The 19880-nt window shown below is 37.2% G+C and overlaps 1 protein-coding gene across 3 annotated transcripts in view; it reads right to left on the bottom strand.

Moving 5' to 3' along the window:
• Nucleotides 1-19880, bottom strand: part of CTNNA2 (catenin alpha 2) — a gene marked incomplete at its 5' end in the record, with an annotated part of 444577 nt that overhangs the window by 74596 nt on the left and 350101 nt on the right. For all 3 annotated transcript variants that reach the window (XM_079307292.1, XM_079307294.1, XM_079307293.1), the window contains one exon: nt 18303-18455. In XM_079307292.1, coding sequence (XP_079163418.1) covers nt 18303-18455 — 153 coding nt within the window. The remainder of the gene's footprint in view (nt 1-18302; nt 18456-19880) is intronic.

Genomic DNA, 19880 nt, shown 5'->3' with positions numbered 1-19880 from the left:
AATAAATGGCTCTTTTCCTCAACGTATTCAAGTCTCTACTGCCCAGTTTTCTATATATTCACATCAGAATATGCAAGGTGAGTGCATAATGGCAAAATGTGACAATATTGTGCTCCTTCCTCCATGAGACTTGTACCTAGATTGATGATATTGCTTTGCAGACCAAAGTCAGTATATGAGACCACAGGCTTTCATAAAACTCCCTAAATATTGATGAAAACAGAACAAACTACGAGCTTCAAGCAACTCCCTGAGAGTTTTTTATAAGGTGTCTAATCTTTACTTGCAGAATAGGAAGTAAAATTATTAAATTGGTTAAATAACTAAACATTTATTAAACAACTAAACAAACTCCCTCATTTTGTCTGCTCTGAGGGGAAAAAAAAAATCCTTTATACAGTGGATAAGTCAATTAGAAAAGAATTCCCACCCAACCCCAGTAATAGTTATTCTATCCAACTTAGAACAATTCATGAGGATTTTGGAGTGGATGTTTCTTTTCTGGACTGCAGGCTGTTTTCAAATTAACTAGGAGAATAATCCTCCTTAATATTTACTGATGGTCCAGCTGCTGCTATCAAGCAGTTTTCTGATTTTAACAAGTTAAAACTTCATGTCCACTGTAAAAAGGTAGATAATAATGTGCCTGGTCTAAATTGGGGGAATATTTTAACTTGCCAGTGGTGTCTCAATCTGCATTAGATTTTTAACAAAACAAAACAAAAGAAAAAGTCCCATGATGATGAACCAGAGACCGTAAGAATAATAATATTTTTTCCTGCTGCTGCATTATTTTTTCCAAGTTAATTCCACATGTCATGAGGTAATGAAGGGCAATGTAATTCCAGAAGAGAGGCTCAGCTTCTGTCTATAATATTACAAATTTGAAAGTCAGTTGCTGTAAGTGATTAAAAACTCGTGTGCCTAAAATGTATCCATTTTTCTTCATCTTCATCCATTTAACAAAAACAAAACCACTATTTTTACTTAGTCTCTCAGGTTACTAATGCTTTCTGCAGCCAAAGAACACTCAGGCTTGTCATTCTGCCTTCAGCAGCTCAGAACAATTTGTAAGAAACCAAATTTACAGAGTCTCAAGTGCTTCTGCTGTCACAGCACAAAACCAAAGGAACAACCTCTGTACCAAAGGGTGACAGCTGGTGACATTTCCCAGCAGGTGAGAATCTTTGTCCCCTCCCATTCCACCTTCCCAACAGCAGTGGAGTCTCCTTGATTTTGGAATTTGGTGGGAAGAAGGGTTAGTATTTATCCATCCTTGTATGACAAATTAATTTTTAGGTATCTTGGGCCATTTCCATGCTTTTCCTGTGGGTGCACAAAGAGCTTTAACCTCTGCAGCCCAGGCTCCAGAGCCCATTTCATCTCCCCCACTGCCTTTGTAGCAAAGTTTAAACACAGAAAAACCTTTGGGATTTAGTGAAAATCAGCAGAAGTTTTGTTCCAAACCCAAACACAATCAATTGCACATAATTCATGTTTGAAATAATAACAGTCATTCTTTGGCAAAACTCAGGAGAAAGCAGATAAAAGTGTTAAAGCAAGGGAATTCTAGTTCTTGAAAATCAAAGCAATCCTATCTAACCGTTTATGTCTTAAAAAGGAAAAGGTGTCAGCATTTGCTAAATGCTAAATTTCTTCAGCATTGAGCAAAACTTAATTAAAGAGAGTAATTACACACAATCCTTTATGTTGATAGTATATGATCCTTTTTTAAACTGCTACAAGGTTTAGAAATCCTAATAGACCTACTTTTTAAATAATATTAGTGTTTTTTTGTAAAAAAAAAAAGACATTTATATTCCTTCAACCTGAGTAAAATACAGGGTTTCTGTTTTTTATCAAACTCACAATTATAGTATTTTTTTTTTACCCAGAAAAGTCTGGTGGCTTTTATAAGACAGTTTATCAGCTGTTTACAAAAGAACCCTGGCATTTCCACATTCAGCTTAAGGAAGGAAATGAAGCTAAACAAAACTGAGGGGGATGAGTAAAATAGTTCCAACAGCAATTAGTCAGGGCATTATGTTTGATATTACACACTACTGCAGGAAACATGACCAAGTTTCTAAAATATGCAAGAATTCCCACACAATTTCAAAAGATGTTACTAATACAGTAATTTATCCTGTGTCTTTCCTCCAGATCATTATTGTTATTGAAGTAGAAAATATAAATGGCTGAGGGTTAAGATTGATTATAAACATATATGACAGATTCAGGAAAATTCTTCCATAACAAGAGAATAAAAATAAAGAAATTGTGCCAGATATATTATCTGTATGTGAAATATGTGCCAAATGTATAGTTATTCAAATTTTTTTTTTTTCAGGTTGATATCAAGTAAATTCAAGCCAACTTTTACAAGTATGTTTGACCTAAAAGTGTATTTCTTACCAGGAAAACACTCATAGGAGAAATTTCACGTAGTTTCTTTCAAGTTCCAGCTTTTCCCAGAATAATTCAGAGCTATATTTTTACAATATGCATTTCTGTATTTAACATCTCCAACATATATTTGTTTAGAGGGGTCAAGAGATTTTGTGTTCAATTATATGGATTCATTCAGCAGCTTCCAAGTCACCCCCCTGTTATTTTTCAATAAACCCACAACTTTTACCTGCCAGCTTTATTATCAAGACTATTTTCTTAGTGTTTAGGTTAGCATCTGACATCACCTCAAAAATTTAATGAGCTGTCTCATTTTTCAGTGCTATTTTCACTGAAAATTTCTGCCTATTTTTCATGGAACTGACAATTTGCTGCACCATCCTGCCATTTTTCAGCCCCATATAGTCACATGCTGTAAATGTGAGTGTATTTATCAAACCATTACCATCAATTACCTGAGAGCTCCAGCTTCACAGACACTTTATGAGTTTCTGAGATTTTTCAGAGCACTGACATGACAAAATACATGTCAGTATGTTGTAAAATAGTTGAAATAGCATAACCAAAAAATGAAGTGGGGGGGAAAAAATCTGTTTAAATATTACCTGCTCTTACTCTTATCATGATCATCCTGCCAGTGCACATTTCAACAAACTGTTCTGGGAAGGAACTTTTCTATTCAAGGACAGTATCAGAAGAGTCTCCAGGCACAAAGTGATTTCCACAAATGATTAAACACTATCCCTTTAGACTATCCATGTGTTCCCAGCAGATCTTCCCTTAAAAAGCAACACACTCCTGTAACAAGGCATGTAAAGGTTGCTTTAGAAAGAGATATTATGGTACATCTGCACTGTTGAATAAGAAAATTCCATTGAATTATCTCAGCTCTTGCATGAGATCTCTGATCCTCTTTTATTCAGAATTACAGATATATCTACAAGGCCAAAAGGCTTGGACTGAACTCACTGAGGAACTGCCAAAGGAACCTGGATTACCTTGATGCCCATCAGACCAAGTAACTGCAGAGCAGGGAAAAGATTAAGTAGAAATAGAAATTCTATTGCCTGATCAATCACAAGGAATTAAAACAAACTTGACAGGTTACAAGCACAGATAATCTATTATAAGATTCATACTTGTGGGAGCAGTTTTAAAACCTAAACAAACCAGATCAGAGCTAAAGCATCAAGAGAGGAGCAAATAAAAAGGCTGAAGAAATAGTGATAATTTTAGAAATTCAATAAATTGGTATTACAAACCATTGAAAAACTTCACTTAGAACAGTCACATGTATAAAAAGAGCAGCAGGAACTGCGAGGCACAAAAAGCTCCCAGGAAATTTGGGGAAACAGGACATTAGAGGAAGCTACAGAAATGTTTCACAAATGCAGCCAAAGTAAGTGATGGTCCAAATCACTCTTTGACATAGAGCTTGAAATTTTCTGGATTTTACAGATTAGAAATTGGACTGAAATTAGATTATTGAATATTTAGAGAATTTGAATGATGATTTATTTTCTCAGAGTTCATTAGTCTGACATTCAGCCTATTATCAGCAGGGTTTTAATTGCCACCTGTTTAGGCTTTTGGTTTGTTTGTTTGCTTTTTAATCTTGTTTGTCTTTACAAGCAGTCTCTTCCACCTTCATAGCAAGTATTCTGCTCTGCTGGTAAGTATCCTATGAGAAGTATTTAATTAATTTGAAATTTTAATTCTGCCCTTACTGTCTTCTAGCACAAGGAAAGGCTCTTTTAGACATCAAGATGAAAAAATAATAATGATAATTATCATAAGCATGACAGAGCTGCAGAATGAGGCACAAACATGAAATTTAATTTAATCATAAGAACTTCTCAAAGATGATTATTTATATTACAAAGACATATTCTTCACTTTGTAATAAAATTGCTTATGAAATGAGAGTTTCAATCCACAATACTCTTCCCTTATTTCTCTCTCCTCCACACCTTCTGTGAATCACCTCAATAAAGACTAAATAAGTCCCTCTTCTAAGATTCAGATTTCCATTTCTTTATGCACAGAAATGTAGCTGGGCTTTTTTATTTTCAAATCTGTATTAAAACAAAAATGTCCTGCTTAGAGTACAAGATATGAAGAAAAACACACAACAGTTTGTTTTTATTTCTTATATTACTGAAGAAAAATTCACACAGGAAGAATAAAAATAAGTACAAAAACCTGTGCAGAAAAAGCTGTAGGGAACAGAATCAGTGAGTAAAAGAAATAAATTTCTGCCTCCCTATTCTAAAAAATTCTATTGAAAGCATATGTATTATTTAGTTGCATAAAGTTGTTTTGTCTTTTTTTTTGAAAACACTGAAAAAAAATTATGCCATCTAGAACTAGACTTAATAGTGTGCTCATATCTGGTAAAGAAAAATCAGTTTTCCAGTGTCTGTGTAATCAGATTGTGGTATCTGGTTGTATCTGTAACTGTGTTTGTAACATTTGCAGTTGGTATAATTGAAGAAATCAGAATTGAAGGCCCTTGTACAAAGTAAATGATATTTTCCCAGCAATTCAAAGGAAGCAGCATTCAAATATGTTGCTGTGCTATCTCAGTCAGATTGTTTTTTAAAATAAGCATTCCATATTTGTTGCTCAATTTAAAAAAAAGTGTCAAATATTTTTAAAAACATTATTCTATGATTATACACCACACACACACACACACACATATGCATATACATATATATATATATATATATATATATATGTATGTGTATCAGTGTTAGCTAAGTGCATTCACACTCCTGCCCAACAAATGGGACAGGAGCTGAAAGGAAGGACCCTAAATTCATGCATGAGAAATGAATCTAGAAAGTGAAAAAGGTGTAATAATAATCATCTCTAAAGACAAAAAAGTGTTGAAAAAGGGTTAAAAAATATTAATGAGACCTTCATCCCTCTCTCAGAAGCCAAGGTGTACAGGCCTTTTTAACTGCTTTTTAGCAACTCCTGTCTTTTATATTTTCCTAGATATATAAACTTGGAGTGTTTTTTTTTCTGGAGGGGATTGCATCTCTGAGTTTTGCAGTGGAGAACCTGAGTTCCTCCCAGAATTCTCTGTTAGAAAATACAACCTGGCCTGTTCCAGATTTAGAGCTGGTAGCTCATGGTCCTACAACCAGACTAAAAAGAAGGAAATCCCAAAGAAATGTGAGCATCAGAGCTGAAAACAACAGTGAGACCAAAGAGAAAACCTTCTTAAAATGGCAGATTGAGCTGAAGTGTGCTGACCATCTCTTCAGGACCACTTTTCAGGTGCCACTTTCCAAGCCCTGGTTTTCCTCAGTCTCTCCCCAATGACAGTGAAAAACACCAGTATGGCTTTGGAAACTCTTACTAATAAAATCCATGTGCACCCCTAACAATGTTATTTTCACTGCCTCGTTTTGGTTGGAAGAAAAAATCTAAATTTTCCAGGCATTCCATCCCTCTGGTTCTCATTCAAATCAATGGAAATATCTTTGAATCCCATGAAACCACTATGAAAACTGTCCTCCTCAGCTATTCCCATTGCAGGGCTGCAGCTGGCACTTGTTAGCTTGGTCTAGAGCATAAGAAGTTCTTGGAAGTTTATTTTATGGTAATGAAATCAGTTTAGCTATTTAAATGCTGAAAGCAGAGGTCAGCCAAGATGCAGTGTGTCCCATCTGTTGTGTTACAGTTAGATGCCAACAGAGTTTTCCACGCACACAAGATGGAAACAGGAGCATCTCTGACAGACACTGCAAACTAAAATAAGTTTGGGGAGCTCAAACAGGTTAAGATCCAACTGACCATGGGCAGTGGCTGCAGGATGTTGTTGTTTTGCTGCAGCTTAAAAGAAAATATCAGGGAAGCATATCTTGAGTATGCAGGAGGTGGGAAATGCTGATGCTCCCCCAAAACACACATGCCACTGGTTGTCTCACTTGCAAAGAGACTTGATATTATGGTGTTATTACAAGGGAAGGATTTGATGTAAATGAAGCATTTCAAGCTCTCACCAGAAGGTAATTACATGCACACAACATCCCCTCTGCAAGAAACTCAGGGCAGATTTAGAAGCACACCAAAGGAAAGAGCAGCATCTTCTGTGGGAAAAGCTTTGCCACACACATGACTTTTGTCATTACAGAGGATCACCATAGATTTTTGTCCCTAATGGTCTAGAATCCACAGAATCACATCCAGAGTTGGAAGGGACCCACCAGAATCATCAAATCCAGCTCCTGTCCCTGCACAGACACCCCAACAATCCCACCCCGAGCATCTCTGGGAATATTTTCCAAACCCTCCTGGAGCTCTGGCAGATTTGGGGCTGTGCCCATTCCCTGGGAGCCTGGGCAGTGCCAGCACCCTCTGGATGAGGAACCTTTCCCTGATATCCAAAATAAGCCTCCCCTGGCCCAGCTCCAGCCATTCCCTTGAATCCTGTCACTGTCAGAGGGAGCAGAGATTGGAGCTGCAGACCCTGATGGGGTCTGACCTCAGTCTGCTCCAGCCAGAACAGACTGAGTGATACCAGCTGCTCCTCACACAGCTTCTCTTCCACATCCTCCTCCACCTCCATAGCTCTTCCCCTGGGTGCTTTCTAACAGCTTTCTATCTTAAGCTATCAGTGATCATCCAGGGGAGAGCTGCAGAGATGGCAGACCCCTAGGAAGATGCACAGGAGAGAAAGGGATCTTCAGTCAATGCATCCACACATTATTCCTGATTCCTCTACTTTGGGAGGGCAATAAACACCTTCTAAATGTCCATCTCCCTACTGAGCTGTCCCAGAGGGTGTAAACAACAGCCATCTAAAAGGTTGGGCAAAATTAATTTTGTATTGTATGTTAGCAAAGTTCTAGCTATTTAAAATTAATCCTGGAAGTGTACTATGTTTACTTTTTCTGGCTTAAATATAGTAAAGAGTAGGCTGCATCTAATGATTTCTAAATGCTCAAAGTTTTTGCTCACTTGGATCTAGTCTACTATTTTAAGTGATGTGCAAATAACAAGTCAACAAAAGTCAAAAGGTTTTATGGTGAAAATTCAGAAATTGGAACAAGGAGTTTGAAAGTCTCACTGATGAACCACTGATGGAAATCACAATGATCACATCCTTTTTCTCCATATGCCACAGGTTCATAATAGGATATTTGCTACAAAGTGCAGATCATATTAATGGTTAAATTAAAAGAGCATTTTCAATTAAAAAACCACAAAAACCAACCAAACAAAAACCAGAAGAAAACACTCCAAACCTCCAAAACTGATACAAGACAGACCTGAGCAATAAAAGCATTTGAGGCAAGAAGCATCATCCAAAGAGAGCCTGAGCTGTTGCAGTTCTAAGCTCAGTCAGGCTAAAAGCCCTGGATGTACACTGACATTGTGTCTGTGAAAATGGAGGAAAATTTATCATTTTACCCCAACCAAGCATCTTGCTTTACACTTTCACCTACAGCATGCAAAATGCCAAACTCTTTTGTGTCAAATATTAGAAAAATGGAAGGAATAAAAGCTGCTATTCTGCTTTGAAGATGTTGGAAATAATTCTCCTCTACAAGAGAAAAAGACTTTATGAAGGCAAGTAACAGTAAAGAATGGGACTGGACTCAGCAAAAACACTGGGGAAGATTTTTTTTTTCTATTTGTAACTGTAATGCATAAAAATGATTAATCATTCCAATGATTGCTACCAATTTTGGGTATGTTTGGGTAACACCTCATTCATTTGCAAATCAGCAAATTTCAAAAATGGGGACAGAAATGCAAGTTCCTTGACAGAATTCTGAGTTTCATTAGAAATAAAACTAAAGTAAAAGAGGGTTTATGGCCGTGATATGGATGAGAAAGGAGGTAACTTCTGCATCAAAAGGCAAAGACAGAAAGCTGTAAGGTAAGGCCTAAGGTAAAGCTGTACTTGCACATTTGCTCTCCAGAGCTCCTGCTGCTGCCTGGCTTTTTGCCATCTCATTCTTTGTACATCATTGCAGATGTGAAAACTGCTATCAGAGACTTTCAGAAATGAAAATATATGGTCTGACTCAGAAGTGCCTATCTAATGCAAAAAGGGATGGAGAAGAGGGGAAAAAAAGATAGACTTTTACCTGGGGTGGAAAGGGGAAAATAATGAATAGCAGAATATTAAAGTGCATTTGAAACATTCATTAACCTCAGTTTTTAATTGAGGGACAGTAAATAAAGGACTGACTGGAAATAATCAGATTAAATTAATGATTGATGGTCTAAATGCTTTTATCTGTTAGGCTTTTGAAAATCATGTGTCAGAAATTAGTGTAATTAATACTTACATTTGTGTAGAGCCTTTTGTGTAACACTGCCACTGATCTGTTCATCCTATTTATTTATTTACCAGTATCCAATGAAATGGGCAAAGACTACAGGAATACTGAGAGATTTATGTGCAAGCCAAGGTACAAAATTTAATCTGCTCTCACTCTCTCTTGCACAGACTGGGAATGTGAAGTATTGCAGCTTCCTATTTGTGTTACTTATGTGTTTGAGTTTCTTTAAGCCAGTGGGTGTTAAGGTAATCAGGGATTAGCTGCAATACCATGCATGATTAGAGGTTTAATATTACACAGTATTGTAAGAGCTGTGGGCAGTAGCAGCTACTCCTACCTACACTTCAATTTTTGTAAACCAACAAAATCACCAAACACTTTGGAACAGAGATGTTCTCTGACAATGTTATTACCTGAGAGGGGTCCCACAAAGCCTCAGTGATTTTCCTCTCCTGCATAAACTATACAACTATATTGGCATCCCAGCAAGAATAATTATCCCAGTGAGGACTGAGTCAAATAAGGTATCATTATTGCTTCTTTCTCTTTCCCCCTCTCCCATTTAAAAATTTCCTTGTTTTATTGTTAATAAACACTGCTGAGTGCCTTCATGTTCCTTCTGATATTGCAGCAAGAACAATTTCTGGAATAAAAACATACCCATGGCCCTTTCAGTCATGTCACAAACTGTGGTTTCAGACCTTATGGCTGTTCTTACCTCTTTCCTTGGGCATGGAGATATTCCCAAATCCCTCAAGGTATGAACAGCACAAATTGTGCCTTGGGAAGGTAACAGCTGATGTGCTGCACACTCTTCATAGCTACAATCAAAAACTGTCCTTATTTCATTACAGCTGAAAGAAAAACTTGAGCCCATTGATTGGTGCCCCAAAGGGCACGAGTATGAAATTACAGAGACAGCACCACCACCATTTCTGGCTCTGTGATAAAAGGTTCTCATCTCAAAGCAGTGACTTGACTCTGTCACCCAGATACAATGACCCCATCATTAGGGTGATGGCAGCAGCCTCTCAGTTATTCATCTTTCAGAATCAAAACCTCAATCCTACAAACCTTTCACTGAAGGAAGTGCAGGTGTTGATAAAATCTTGACTTTTCCTCCCTTCTCTATCTTGAGCTTTTTCAAGCATAACATATTGTAAAGAGATTAAGGCTTACAGAACCACTTTTCCTCAACTTTTGAAGTCTTGGGAGCACTTCAGGATCATCAAAACAGGAGTTTTATAACCTGTGTACTCTGAAACTAAACTTACTGTTGAGATTACACTTTCATGTTAAAATCATTTTCTCTGCTACTTAAAAGTTTCTTAAGAAGTTGTCCTCAGGCTGAAGCTCCTCCTGCTGCTCTGAAGCCATAGGAAAAACTTTCTGGAACTTTGAAGAAAATCCAATTAATTGTTTTATTTGATTTCCAGAAGGCCAAGCTTGGAAATAAAGCAGTGAATCCAATTCTTTTTCATGCTAAGCCATGGAGTCAGTACTCCTGTATTATCATCAATATTTCATAAAGATTTTCTACTGAAGCATGATCCACACATTTGTTATAATGTTATCCCAACAGAACAGTGAGGTGGTTGGTTTTATCTTTGAAAATTTAATTAAGGTAAAAAATAAATATTCAAATACTAGGGAGAGTTGTTATTAGGCTTATGGTATTTTACTCAGTAAATATGTAGATATTTTCTGAATGAGCTTGCTGCTTTTTTATCTCATGAGGTTTCCTAACTTATCTTCTGCTTCATAACTGAGTTCAACTTTTCACCATGCATAATTCTGACTGAGAATACTTCCTTTCTGGATCCATATCTACGTGACACGATGAATTTTTTTCTTGAATCTATGGGTTTTCAATAAGTAAAAAAAAAAAGAGAAAAAAAAGTCTAGCCCCATATGTGCTTTACATTTAGCAGCAACATTACAAGCAGATATGAATAAATTCACTGAAAATTTACCCTAAAACCTTCTCTTATCCCAGCAGCTCTCCCAGATTCCTATTTCTCACAGCCTGCTCTGTGTCCATTCATATCATCATCCTAATTTCTCTAAAATTTCCCTCATGCAATTCTGCAGCAAAAGCTTCCAGCAAGAGCAGATGAGTATTTTGCACAAAAAACAACTATCCTGGGGGAAACAAAGACATGGTTTATCTGACTCTACTGGTTATCTCGAGGATCTGCTTTGACAGAAAAATATTTTAAAGCTGCACAGGCCATTTAAGGCTGAGACTATTGATGTCAAACACAACAACAGCTATTGAACCAATCCAAAATGGCAAAAAATGCATTTTATTTCTGCAAACACCTGGAATTCTAGGAAAACAAACAAAAGAAGCAATGTGGGATATACCTGTGACTAGTTTAACACAAGATTGTTAGAATGAAGCTAATGGGATAGGGGGGAATAACCAGGGTAAAATCCACTATGACCAACACATTGCACCATAACAGAACCAGCAGAGCACTGGCTTTAACAGTCCCAAAGCCAGAAATGCTTTCAACTTGACATGGGGGATTCTGCAGCAATTTCCCAGTTAGTATTTTCTCAAATTTAATTTTTAATCTTGTACTCTTCAGAGATGGAAGAAAAACATCACCATTACCCACAAGTTGCTAACTTCATGTAGCATTTGCTTCTTATTTACATTACAAAAATATGTGTGAACAAATAAAATTATCCCTCAACCCTTATGGTGTTGCTATGAAATATAGAAGTGCAGCAGTCTATGAAAAAAGGGACAAATGAATAGAAAATGGTTACTCAAGAGAATGGTAACAGTCTCAGTGACTCTGGTTTACCCAGGTGTTTATAGGTAGGAAGAAATTTTGGAAGCAGAGCCATATGCCAAAGGGGCCATGAGGGAAGGAAGCTCCTCTCCCTTCCAGCCATCCTGCCTTCCTTGTTTCACTAGAAATCTGCCAAGGGCAGAGTTGAGGGATCAGCATCTGCTGTAGCTGAGTTCTCCATGTCAAATTGTTTCATTTCTCCCTATTTCTGTGCCAGCAATGCAGTTCACAGGTCACAGGTTCTGCAGCTGCTCCCTCTCACAGCAGACACCTGGATCTGGATCCTTTCTGCCTGAGGCAGTGCTGGCTTTTGGGCAAAAACAATCTTGACAATGCAGACACTGAGTATTTACCTCCTTTAATAACCTGCCTTCTTCAGAGACAGGAACACAAGAGGCTCTAAAAGTCACAAAGCAGCAGCTTATTTCTGAGTCTCACCTTTCCTAAGGCACTTTGATTCCATTTCAGCATTAATTGAGACACCAGAAGATGAAACTGGCATGGATCCCAGTGGAATCCAGTGGTTAAAGTCAATAAAAAAGGCAAGATGAAGAGATCACCCACGACACTGCACTACCAGAAAGTTTTATCCTGCAAGAATTGGAGCTCATTTTGCCTCAAAGGCATTTACCCCTCCAAGGAGGAGAGAGGATCTGGCTGCAGGAGGGACTCAGGAACTTCACTCAAAGAGTTCAAACTTTTCATTGTCTCACTGCAAATAATTGGTCTCGTGGCTTTAGCCATGTCAGCACACTCCTTATGTTTACTAGGAATTAGGAACATCTGCTGCCCACACAGGGAAGAAAGGCCTGGGATGGAAATTAAAACTGAGCAGCTGAGACACTAGGACACAAAGGTAGCTCACAGCTTCAATTTCAAATTAAATCTCTCAACTTGAAGAGCTGGAATTAGACTAATCTATGGTCTTCTTAACACCCCTTGATTAAAAGCAAGGATTACCACCTACTAAATAATACTTTTCATCTAGATTAATGTCAGCTAAAAGAAAAATGCAGAGGAAAAACTGATCAGTCTGTAAGAGTAAACCCAGGGATGTACACATTTTTCAGGATGCAAGTTGGATGCAGAAGCTGTGACAGAATATTGACACTTTTTCTCCATCATCAGAAGCAAACAGCTAGGTGTGTACTCTGATGAAGCAGCAGTGTGCACTTAAACAAAAGAAGCACAGAACATCTCAAGCATGTGTGAAAATATCAGCAGGAACAGCCTTTGTTCCTTGAGAAATAATGAATCAATTTTTTTTTCTTAGGCTTCTTCCTCTGGTTTTTGTCTGTCTTAAATGAAAACCTGTCAGTTCATGAATTTATACAATATTTACAAAAGCACAAAGGAACACACTGTCATCTATTCCTTCTGAAGGCCACCAGGGCTCCTGAAAGGGAGCTGAAGTGCCACAGGTGAACTGCCAGCACTCCATGGAGCTCAAGAGCACTGCAGAACCACACAGGTGATCTTCTCTCCCTAGGAGAAAGTCTAGCCTTGCATTTCTTATGAAGCAAATACTCTCTGTGGTTTTCTGAGAGTTATTTCTGGAAAGAAAAAATTGAATTAGGTTGCTCCAAATAAGACAGATCTTAGAAAACGAAAGAAAGCTTGCATTGTGTGTCATAAAGAAGTTCAAACTCTTTTATTCTTTTTCTCTTCTGTAAAATTAAAAAAAACCCCAAGCCCCTATCCACCCAAAAGTAACCCCATTAACCTCTTCAAAGTGGCAATGACATGGAGAAAATTAATAAAGGCTCCTGCAAACTTAATGGACAGAGATATTATAAAGCAAAACCAGGATGGTGCTGTCAGATTTCATCTGCTAGAAATGAGCATCCAACCTTAGGATAATATTGATGTGCTTGCACTAGATCAACTCTAAATCACCATAAACCATTGCCTAACTCAGTTCTTCCACTGGCCAGGTGCTCTTACAAGGCAACTTTCATTATTTGTCGTGTCTCCAGAAATATTTTAATTTTACATGAGGTGAAACTGATAAAACCACAAGGGAAAATTCTTCATAAAAATCAATTCATGCAAAAGTGGTAAGGGATTTTTGAAAAGTTCATTTTTAGGTGTTTTAAATGTGGTGCTTCATCAGTTCATACTGAAGAAGAAAAAAAACCTTTATTCAGGTTTTGTTGGAAATAAGAATAATGCAACTGACCACCAAAATGGTGAAATATTTCCATAAAAGCATTAAAACTCCCCACTGAAACAACCAGTAGAAATCTCTTGGATTTATATCCATCCTTTTGAGAATGGAAAGTCTGATCCAATACACTATAATTTGAATTTTAACTGAACAGCCTGCTACCATGGCTCTTAAGAGTTTACTGGATGCTGAATTCATCTACCAGAAAAACCTGTTAGATTTAATAATTTAATTTTTCAAGAAATTGTCCAGGGGACCAACAGTTAAGTCAAGAAACCTCAACTAAACAGAATAACGAAAATGAATTAATTAGCTTCTTTACAGTGCTTTGATAGATGCATTGAATAAATCTGAGCTGATTTATCAGTCAAGTGCCTTTGTGTGGTAAATATTAGAATTATTTGTCATTAACCTTATGCTACTAATGAAGGTTCTTGGGTAGAGAAATTAAATTACTTCCCAAGGTCACATCTGAAGTTGGCTTTACAACTCAGTCATTAGAGATAAATTCTAAAAAAAAAAAAAAAAAAAAAAAAAGAAGAAAAGACACCATAACTTCTCTAACCTGAGTTTCAGAAGGCAGGAGAAAAAAAAACAAAAATTGAGAGATGGCTGTGAAAAAACATTCCAAGGAAAAAAGTTACCCATCCAAGCCTGGAGTGGTACCACCTAAATTCTGTTTTATTATATTATTATGTTTTACTCCCAGAATCTGACTGACAATTTGATTTATTTTGTATGATTTACATTATAGTTAAGTGACACCTCACTCTCTGTTTCCAACAAAACCCATAGACAAATCAAGTTGTCAGTGAATGTCTGGAAAAATGACAATCCATCTTTGTTGTTATTAATGTTATGGCAAGAGGTGGGGAAGGGGAAATATTATATAATGAAAACAGCTTTTGAGAGAAGACTTAAATATTCCGCAATATGGACTAAAAAAGAAACTTAACCTTAAGGCTCAAGCTGACAAAATATATTTTTAAAAATGTTTTTGCTATGCAGAGAAAATTCTGCCATTCGTATTCAACAAATATCAAGGAGTGCAATTTTTTTTTTCCCTCAGGATGGAAAAATGTAGGTTTGGTGTAAAGAAATATTAAAACCTGCATTATTTTTCCTGACCTTTTGACAGGTTGTCTATTGAACTTGGTAGGACATCCAAAAAATTCAGATTCAGATTTCAGAATTAATGATTAATACTACAGACTTTTCACAGTGTTGAACTGGCAGTGCCAAATTCCTCTAACATGAGCAAGTGCAACTCCAGGCACTTCAGCAGAGCTGTGTTTGCACATCTTCACAAGCAATTCTGGCCCTGTGCCTGGGAAAGCATCTTCCATTTCAGAGTCACTTGATTATGTCTCATCTTTAAACCACATTTTACTATTTGCAAGATACTTGACCCACAAAAGCAGAGAAGTCCATCTGTTGAGATTCCATTGTGCATCAGTAAGGAAAAAATGATGAAATTGTTTGAAGTGCAAAAATCTAGTATAAAAGGACATAAATATATTCCAAATACGTACTTGCTTCTGCAGACTGATGAACTTGAAATCTGGGGTTAAAAATTTCACTTGCTTTAGAAATTCATTTCTTCAAGATGCTTTTTACCTGAACCAGAAATAATTCTTACAACTAAAAGGGCAAGATCCACCTAAAAGAACCCATCTTGGAAAAAAATAAGAATGAACCCACAAGCCAGCACCAGCTGTCACAGACATACCAGATTCAATTAAAAATCTGCTTCTAATAGTCTGGAAAAACCTAAATGAAATAAAAATATTAGCTATTAGGCCCATGGCCTCTATTGATACCAATATTGTTGCTTTTTGGTGGGGCACAAGCAGACCACATGTCAAAAATCATTAACCAACCTCCAGTTTGGTGTAAAATGCAAATCTAATGTGATGTTAGGCTTGTAAAACCAAGACTAAGTAACTAAAACTGCTAAATTTTTTTTCTTTTTCTTTTTTTTTTTTTTTTTCATAGAATCATAGAATCACAGAATGCCCTGGGTTGGAAGGGATTTGAAAGCTCTTCCAGTTCCACCTGGACACCTTCCACTGTCCCAGGCTGCTCCAAGCCCTGTCCAACCTGGCCTTGGACACTGCCAGGGATGCAGGGGCAGCTTTTCCTGGCAACTTTTCAGGAATTTTTCACCATGCCCACATAAAAGAATTTCCTCCTAAGAACAAACCTAAATTCTCCCTCTGACAGTTTAACAGCATTACAGTTCTTTCTTCTTCCCATTAAAGTTGTGGGTTTTTCTGGCAGGGAGTTTTTGGTTTTTTATATTTTTTAACTACACCCCTAGAAGGTATTTTTCCTCCTTTTATACCATTATCTCTTATGATATTTTTAAAATATCTACTTAACTATTTTTAACTTTTTAATAATGCTATTAAACCTGTCATTGCAACACTTTGCTGCAAATCTGTGGAGGATGTGACTGCTATAACACTAACCCCACATATGCTCACTTCATATAAGCCTACAACTCCACTGCCACAATAATATAACTATGAACAAACATTGTGGAGGGGTTTTCCATTTGTTTGTTTTTTTTTTCTCTTTATACCTACCAGCTATTTCCTTTTTCATTGCCACAGCTCCAGTCACAAGGAGGCAGCAATAAATCTTTGCATATACACAGGGGCTGGGACTGAAGGCTGCTGACAGCCCTGTGATCCTCTTGCAGAAAACAGCAATAAACCTTAATGGATTCAGCACTGTACAGAAATTTTAGACCTTCCTTTAGGTACCTACAAGTTAAGTACTATAGCAAACACTTTTTTTTCCAGAGTAGAATAAGGTATCTTGACTCTCTGGTTCATAGCAAGAATGAGATGCTCCTTTTGAGCCACTTTCAAACACACTCCCACTGTAAAAACACATCCAGATAGTTATTTTATCAGGAAACTATCCAGATTTAGTCCATATTACAAACCCTTACTCTTTGCCTCAACTCTACAGAATTAGGATGAGTTCTGTTTGAACACAATTCATTCAGAGGTATAGTTCAGTACTTGTCAAATTAGTTCCCTAATTGCATTTCCCTTTGCTAAACAGCACATTGTGTGACAAGAAAATATGTTGTAAAGGGGTTACAAAACCTTCAAAACGTTGCTAGTACAGAAAAATGCCACACAGGGTTATTGGGCAAATCACTGAGTTATATTTGTCTTTTCATTTTTCATAGCTCTTGGTTTGTTGGATGGCAAACAGAAATGAACATTATCATAATTTTATTAGATGTCCATTCCATGAGTATCCAAGGTTTCAATCACTATATTTTATACTCCTCATGGTAGAATTAAGCTATTTCAATATCAGCCCTGAAGATCTGTAATTATCACTGGTTTACTTTACAATGTGTCTCTTCAGAAAGATGTGATACTATTAGAATTTCTATTTTATTTTATTTATTTATTTATTTATTTACTTGTTTATTAATGAAATACAGATCTTACAAGGTAATTTTATAAGGCTGTGCCTTCTCTGTAGGTCCTTTTCCCTATTTTAGTTCAGACTGGCAAATAATGAAATCCAGAGCAGTCCTTGGCCAGGACCAGATTGTGAAGCACTGATTTGTCTTTTTACTTAATAGACATTTAGCTCAATTGTACTATTAGTGAAGCTGAACTGAAATTTAATTCTTGTTGCTCATGTCTTTTGACAAACTGATGGAAACACCATTTCTAACATGCTCAATTGCTTTAATGAACTTCAAAAACACAGCACTTTCCTCTGCCCATCATCCAAACATTTCCTGGGCAATCACCAGCATAAAGTTGACCAAAACTCCTGGAACAACACTTCTACTATTCCACCCAGTATATAACTTTTCCTGCCTCTCCTGAAGTGTTGGAGTCTGAGGCCTCTCTGAGCTCCTCAGAGAGAGATCAACAAGCTGCAGTGAGAGCTCCAAAACATTGTTCTAGATATCAATGTAGAAAACAAGTCTCAAAAAACAAGTCTCTGTGAGAGCTCCAAAACATAGTTTTAGACATAATAAAAATATAGTAAGAATATTGCTTACATTTCTCAGACAGAACAGATAGATATGCATAGATTATATGTAAACCTCCATACTAAGAGAATTCTAATGGGTTTGGAAGAAATATTTCAGATCAATTTTTTTTTAGCTCATTGGATAATTTGTAAATAAGAATCTATGTATTGGAGTGAGAGCTCTCTCTTGCTCTCTCTTCCTCCACCATCATCATCATCATCATCATCATCACTACCACTACATGAAGAGGAAAAACAAGAAGAAAAGAACAGAAGAATTAAAAATCCCAGGGAGCATCTGCTTCTTGAGACTCTGTATGAGCCTGCAGCCTCTGCCTCTGCTCAGGACTCTGCACCAGGCTGCAATTTTGTCCCACTCAGGGCCTTGCACCAGGAGCTGCTTCTACTCCTAATTGAGACTTTATTTCTATTTGAGACTCTGTGCCAAAAGCTTCGAGCATGGACTTTAACACGTGGGACTCTGCCTTTACAATCAACAACTTTACAGCAAATAACAACTGCTCAGCTCTTTAGAAGTGAAATACAAACCCCAACACTGGAGGTGCCAGATGGAAAGGTGGCCAGTGAGTCACTCACCTCCACCAGCTTGTTGGCGTGTTCTCGGAAGACCTGAGCGTATTCCTTCACCTCCTTCTCGTTCCCGCTTTTCGCCGCCTCGATGAGAACCAGCAGTGGCACGTTGGTCTCCAGGAATGAGTCTGATATGTGATCCATCACTGCCTTCCTGAGCTGGGAGCAAAGAGAGAACACCAGTAAATAAAGGGCATTTATCAGCACACCTTCCCACTGTTCATATTGAAGCACTGATGGGTTGTGTCTCACAGTGTTAGGTGCGAATTTGGACTTTTTGGGTTTTTTTCTCCAATGTTTCTGGCAATTAAAATTAAAAATTTGAGGGTCTAGGCTCTGCAAACCCCTCCTGGGATTTGTGCTGTAATCCTACTGGCCTGAATGGATCTGTACAGCATGGTGGTGATAACTCAGGGAAGACACAAAAATTGATGAGATGTGAAAGCTGCACGCTACTTGAAAAAAACAATTCAGCTCACTAAAAAGCCAAATATGGATTAAGGTGCTTAATTCCAAGCAACCATTAAAAATATCAGCTTGAATATTTCTAAGCCTTCTCTAATTCCTCCAGTGAATAGTGTTCCATGCAATAATTAATATTTTGTGTAGCAGATGCCTTGTGCTTTGTATTCCCATTTGAATAGCTCCAAGAAGCATAATCAGAAAACCTTTTTAGCATTTTCCAGGCAGATTAGAAAACATACTACAGTTTATTCTAAAGGAAGAAAAAACCACCTTACAAGTTACTGAAGATTTAACACCTGTTAGTCCATATAAACATCTATTTGAAACAATATTACTGTAGGAATGATGTCACTAACCTCTTTTCCACCTTGCTAATGACCACAAATTAATGTCAAACTTCACTAAAATTTGAAAGACGTCCAGGAAGATGACTGAAATCTTAAATAATTCTTCCTGGAAGCTTAATTTCTCTGTAGGTTTGTGGACTAGAAACATCTTGATTATGTTTTCTCCAGCTTTTGGGTTGTTAGGAATGAAAAACTGTGGACTCAAAGAGAAGCTGGGAGCTATTCAGCCTGGAGGCTTGGTAGCCATTAGTCTCCTTAAATCATGCATTTTTAGTTAGATGAAGCATCCAGAGAAGTAATTTTCTCTATTCTGCAGCTCAGACAAGAAAGCTTTATCTAGACAAGGTGCCATCAAAACACCCAATCACACTGAAAACTGGCCTATTGTCAGACATTGCAAATACACAATCCAAGATGGATTTGCTGTTTGATGACAGCAATTCTCAGCTCTATTTGAATAAGGGGAAAAGTTAACTTTGAATATTTTCCTTCATTCCCTGAGTGGTGCAGTAACAACAAGCAAAGCAAAATAGCATATATGTGCTTGTAGGAGGTATTCCTTTTATTTCCATCACAACTGAAGAAGTCAATGTATTAAGCAGTTCTCAATTCTCCTTAAAAAGTAATTCTACTGAGATTCAACCTGGAAAGCTTTTTTTTCCACTTTCAAAATGATTAAAGGCACTCAGAATAGCTAACTCAGTAACACATACAAACAGGGGGAGGAAAGAAGACAAAAAGAAGAAAAGAATCATCTATCAGAGACCTGCCA

Source organism: Erithacus rubecula, assembly GCF_903797595.1.
Source record: "Erithacus rubecula genome assembly, chromosome: 5".
NCBI classification, from domain to species: Eukaryota; Metazoa; Chordata; class Aves; order Passeriformes; family Muscicapidae; genus Erithacus; species Erithacus rubecula.
This window is presented reverse-complemented; position numbering and strand designations above follow the sequence as displayed.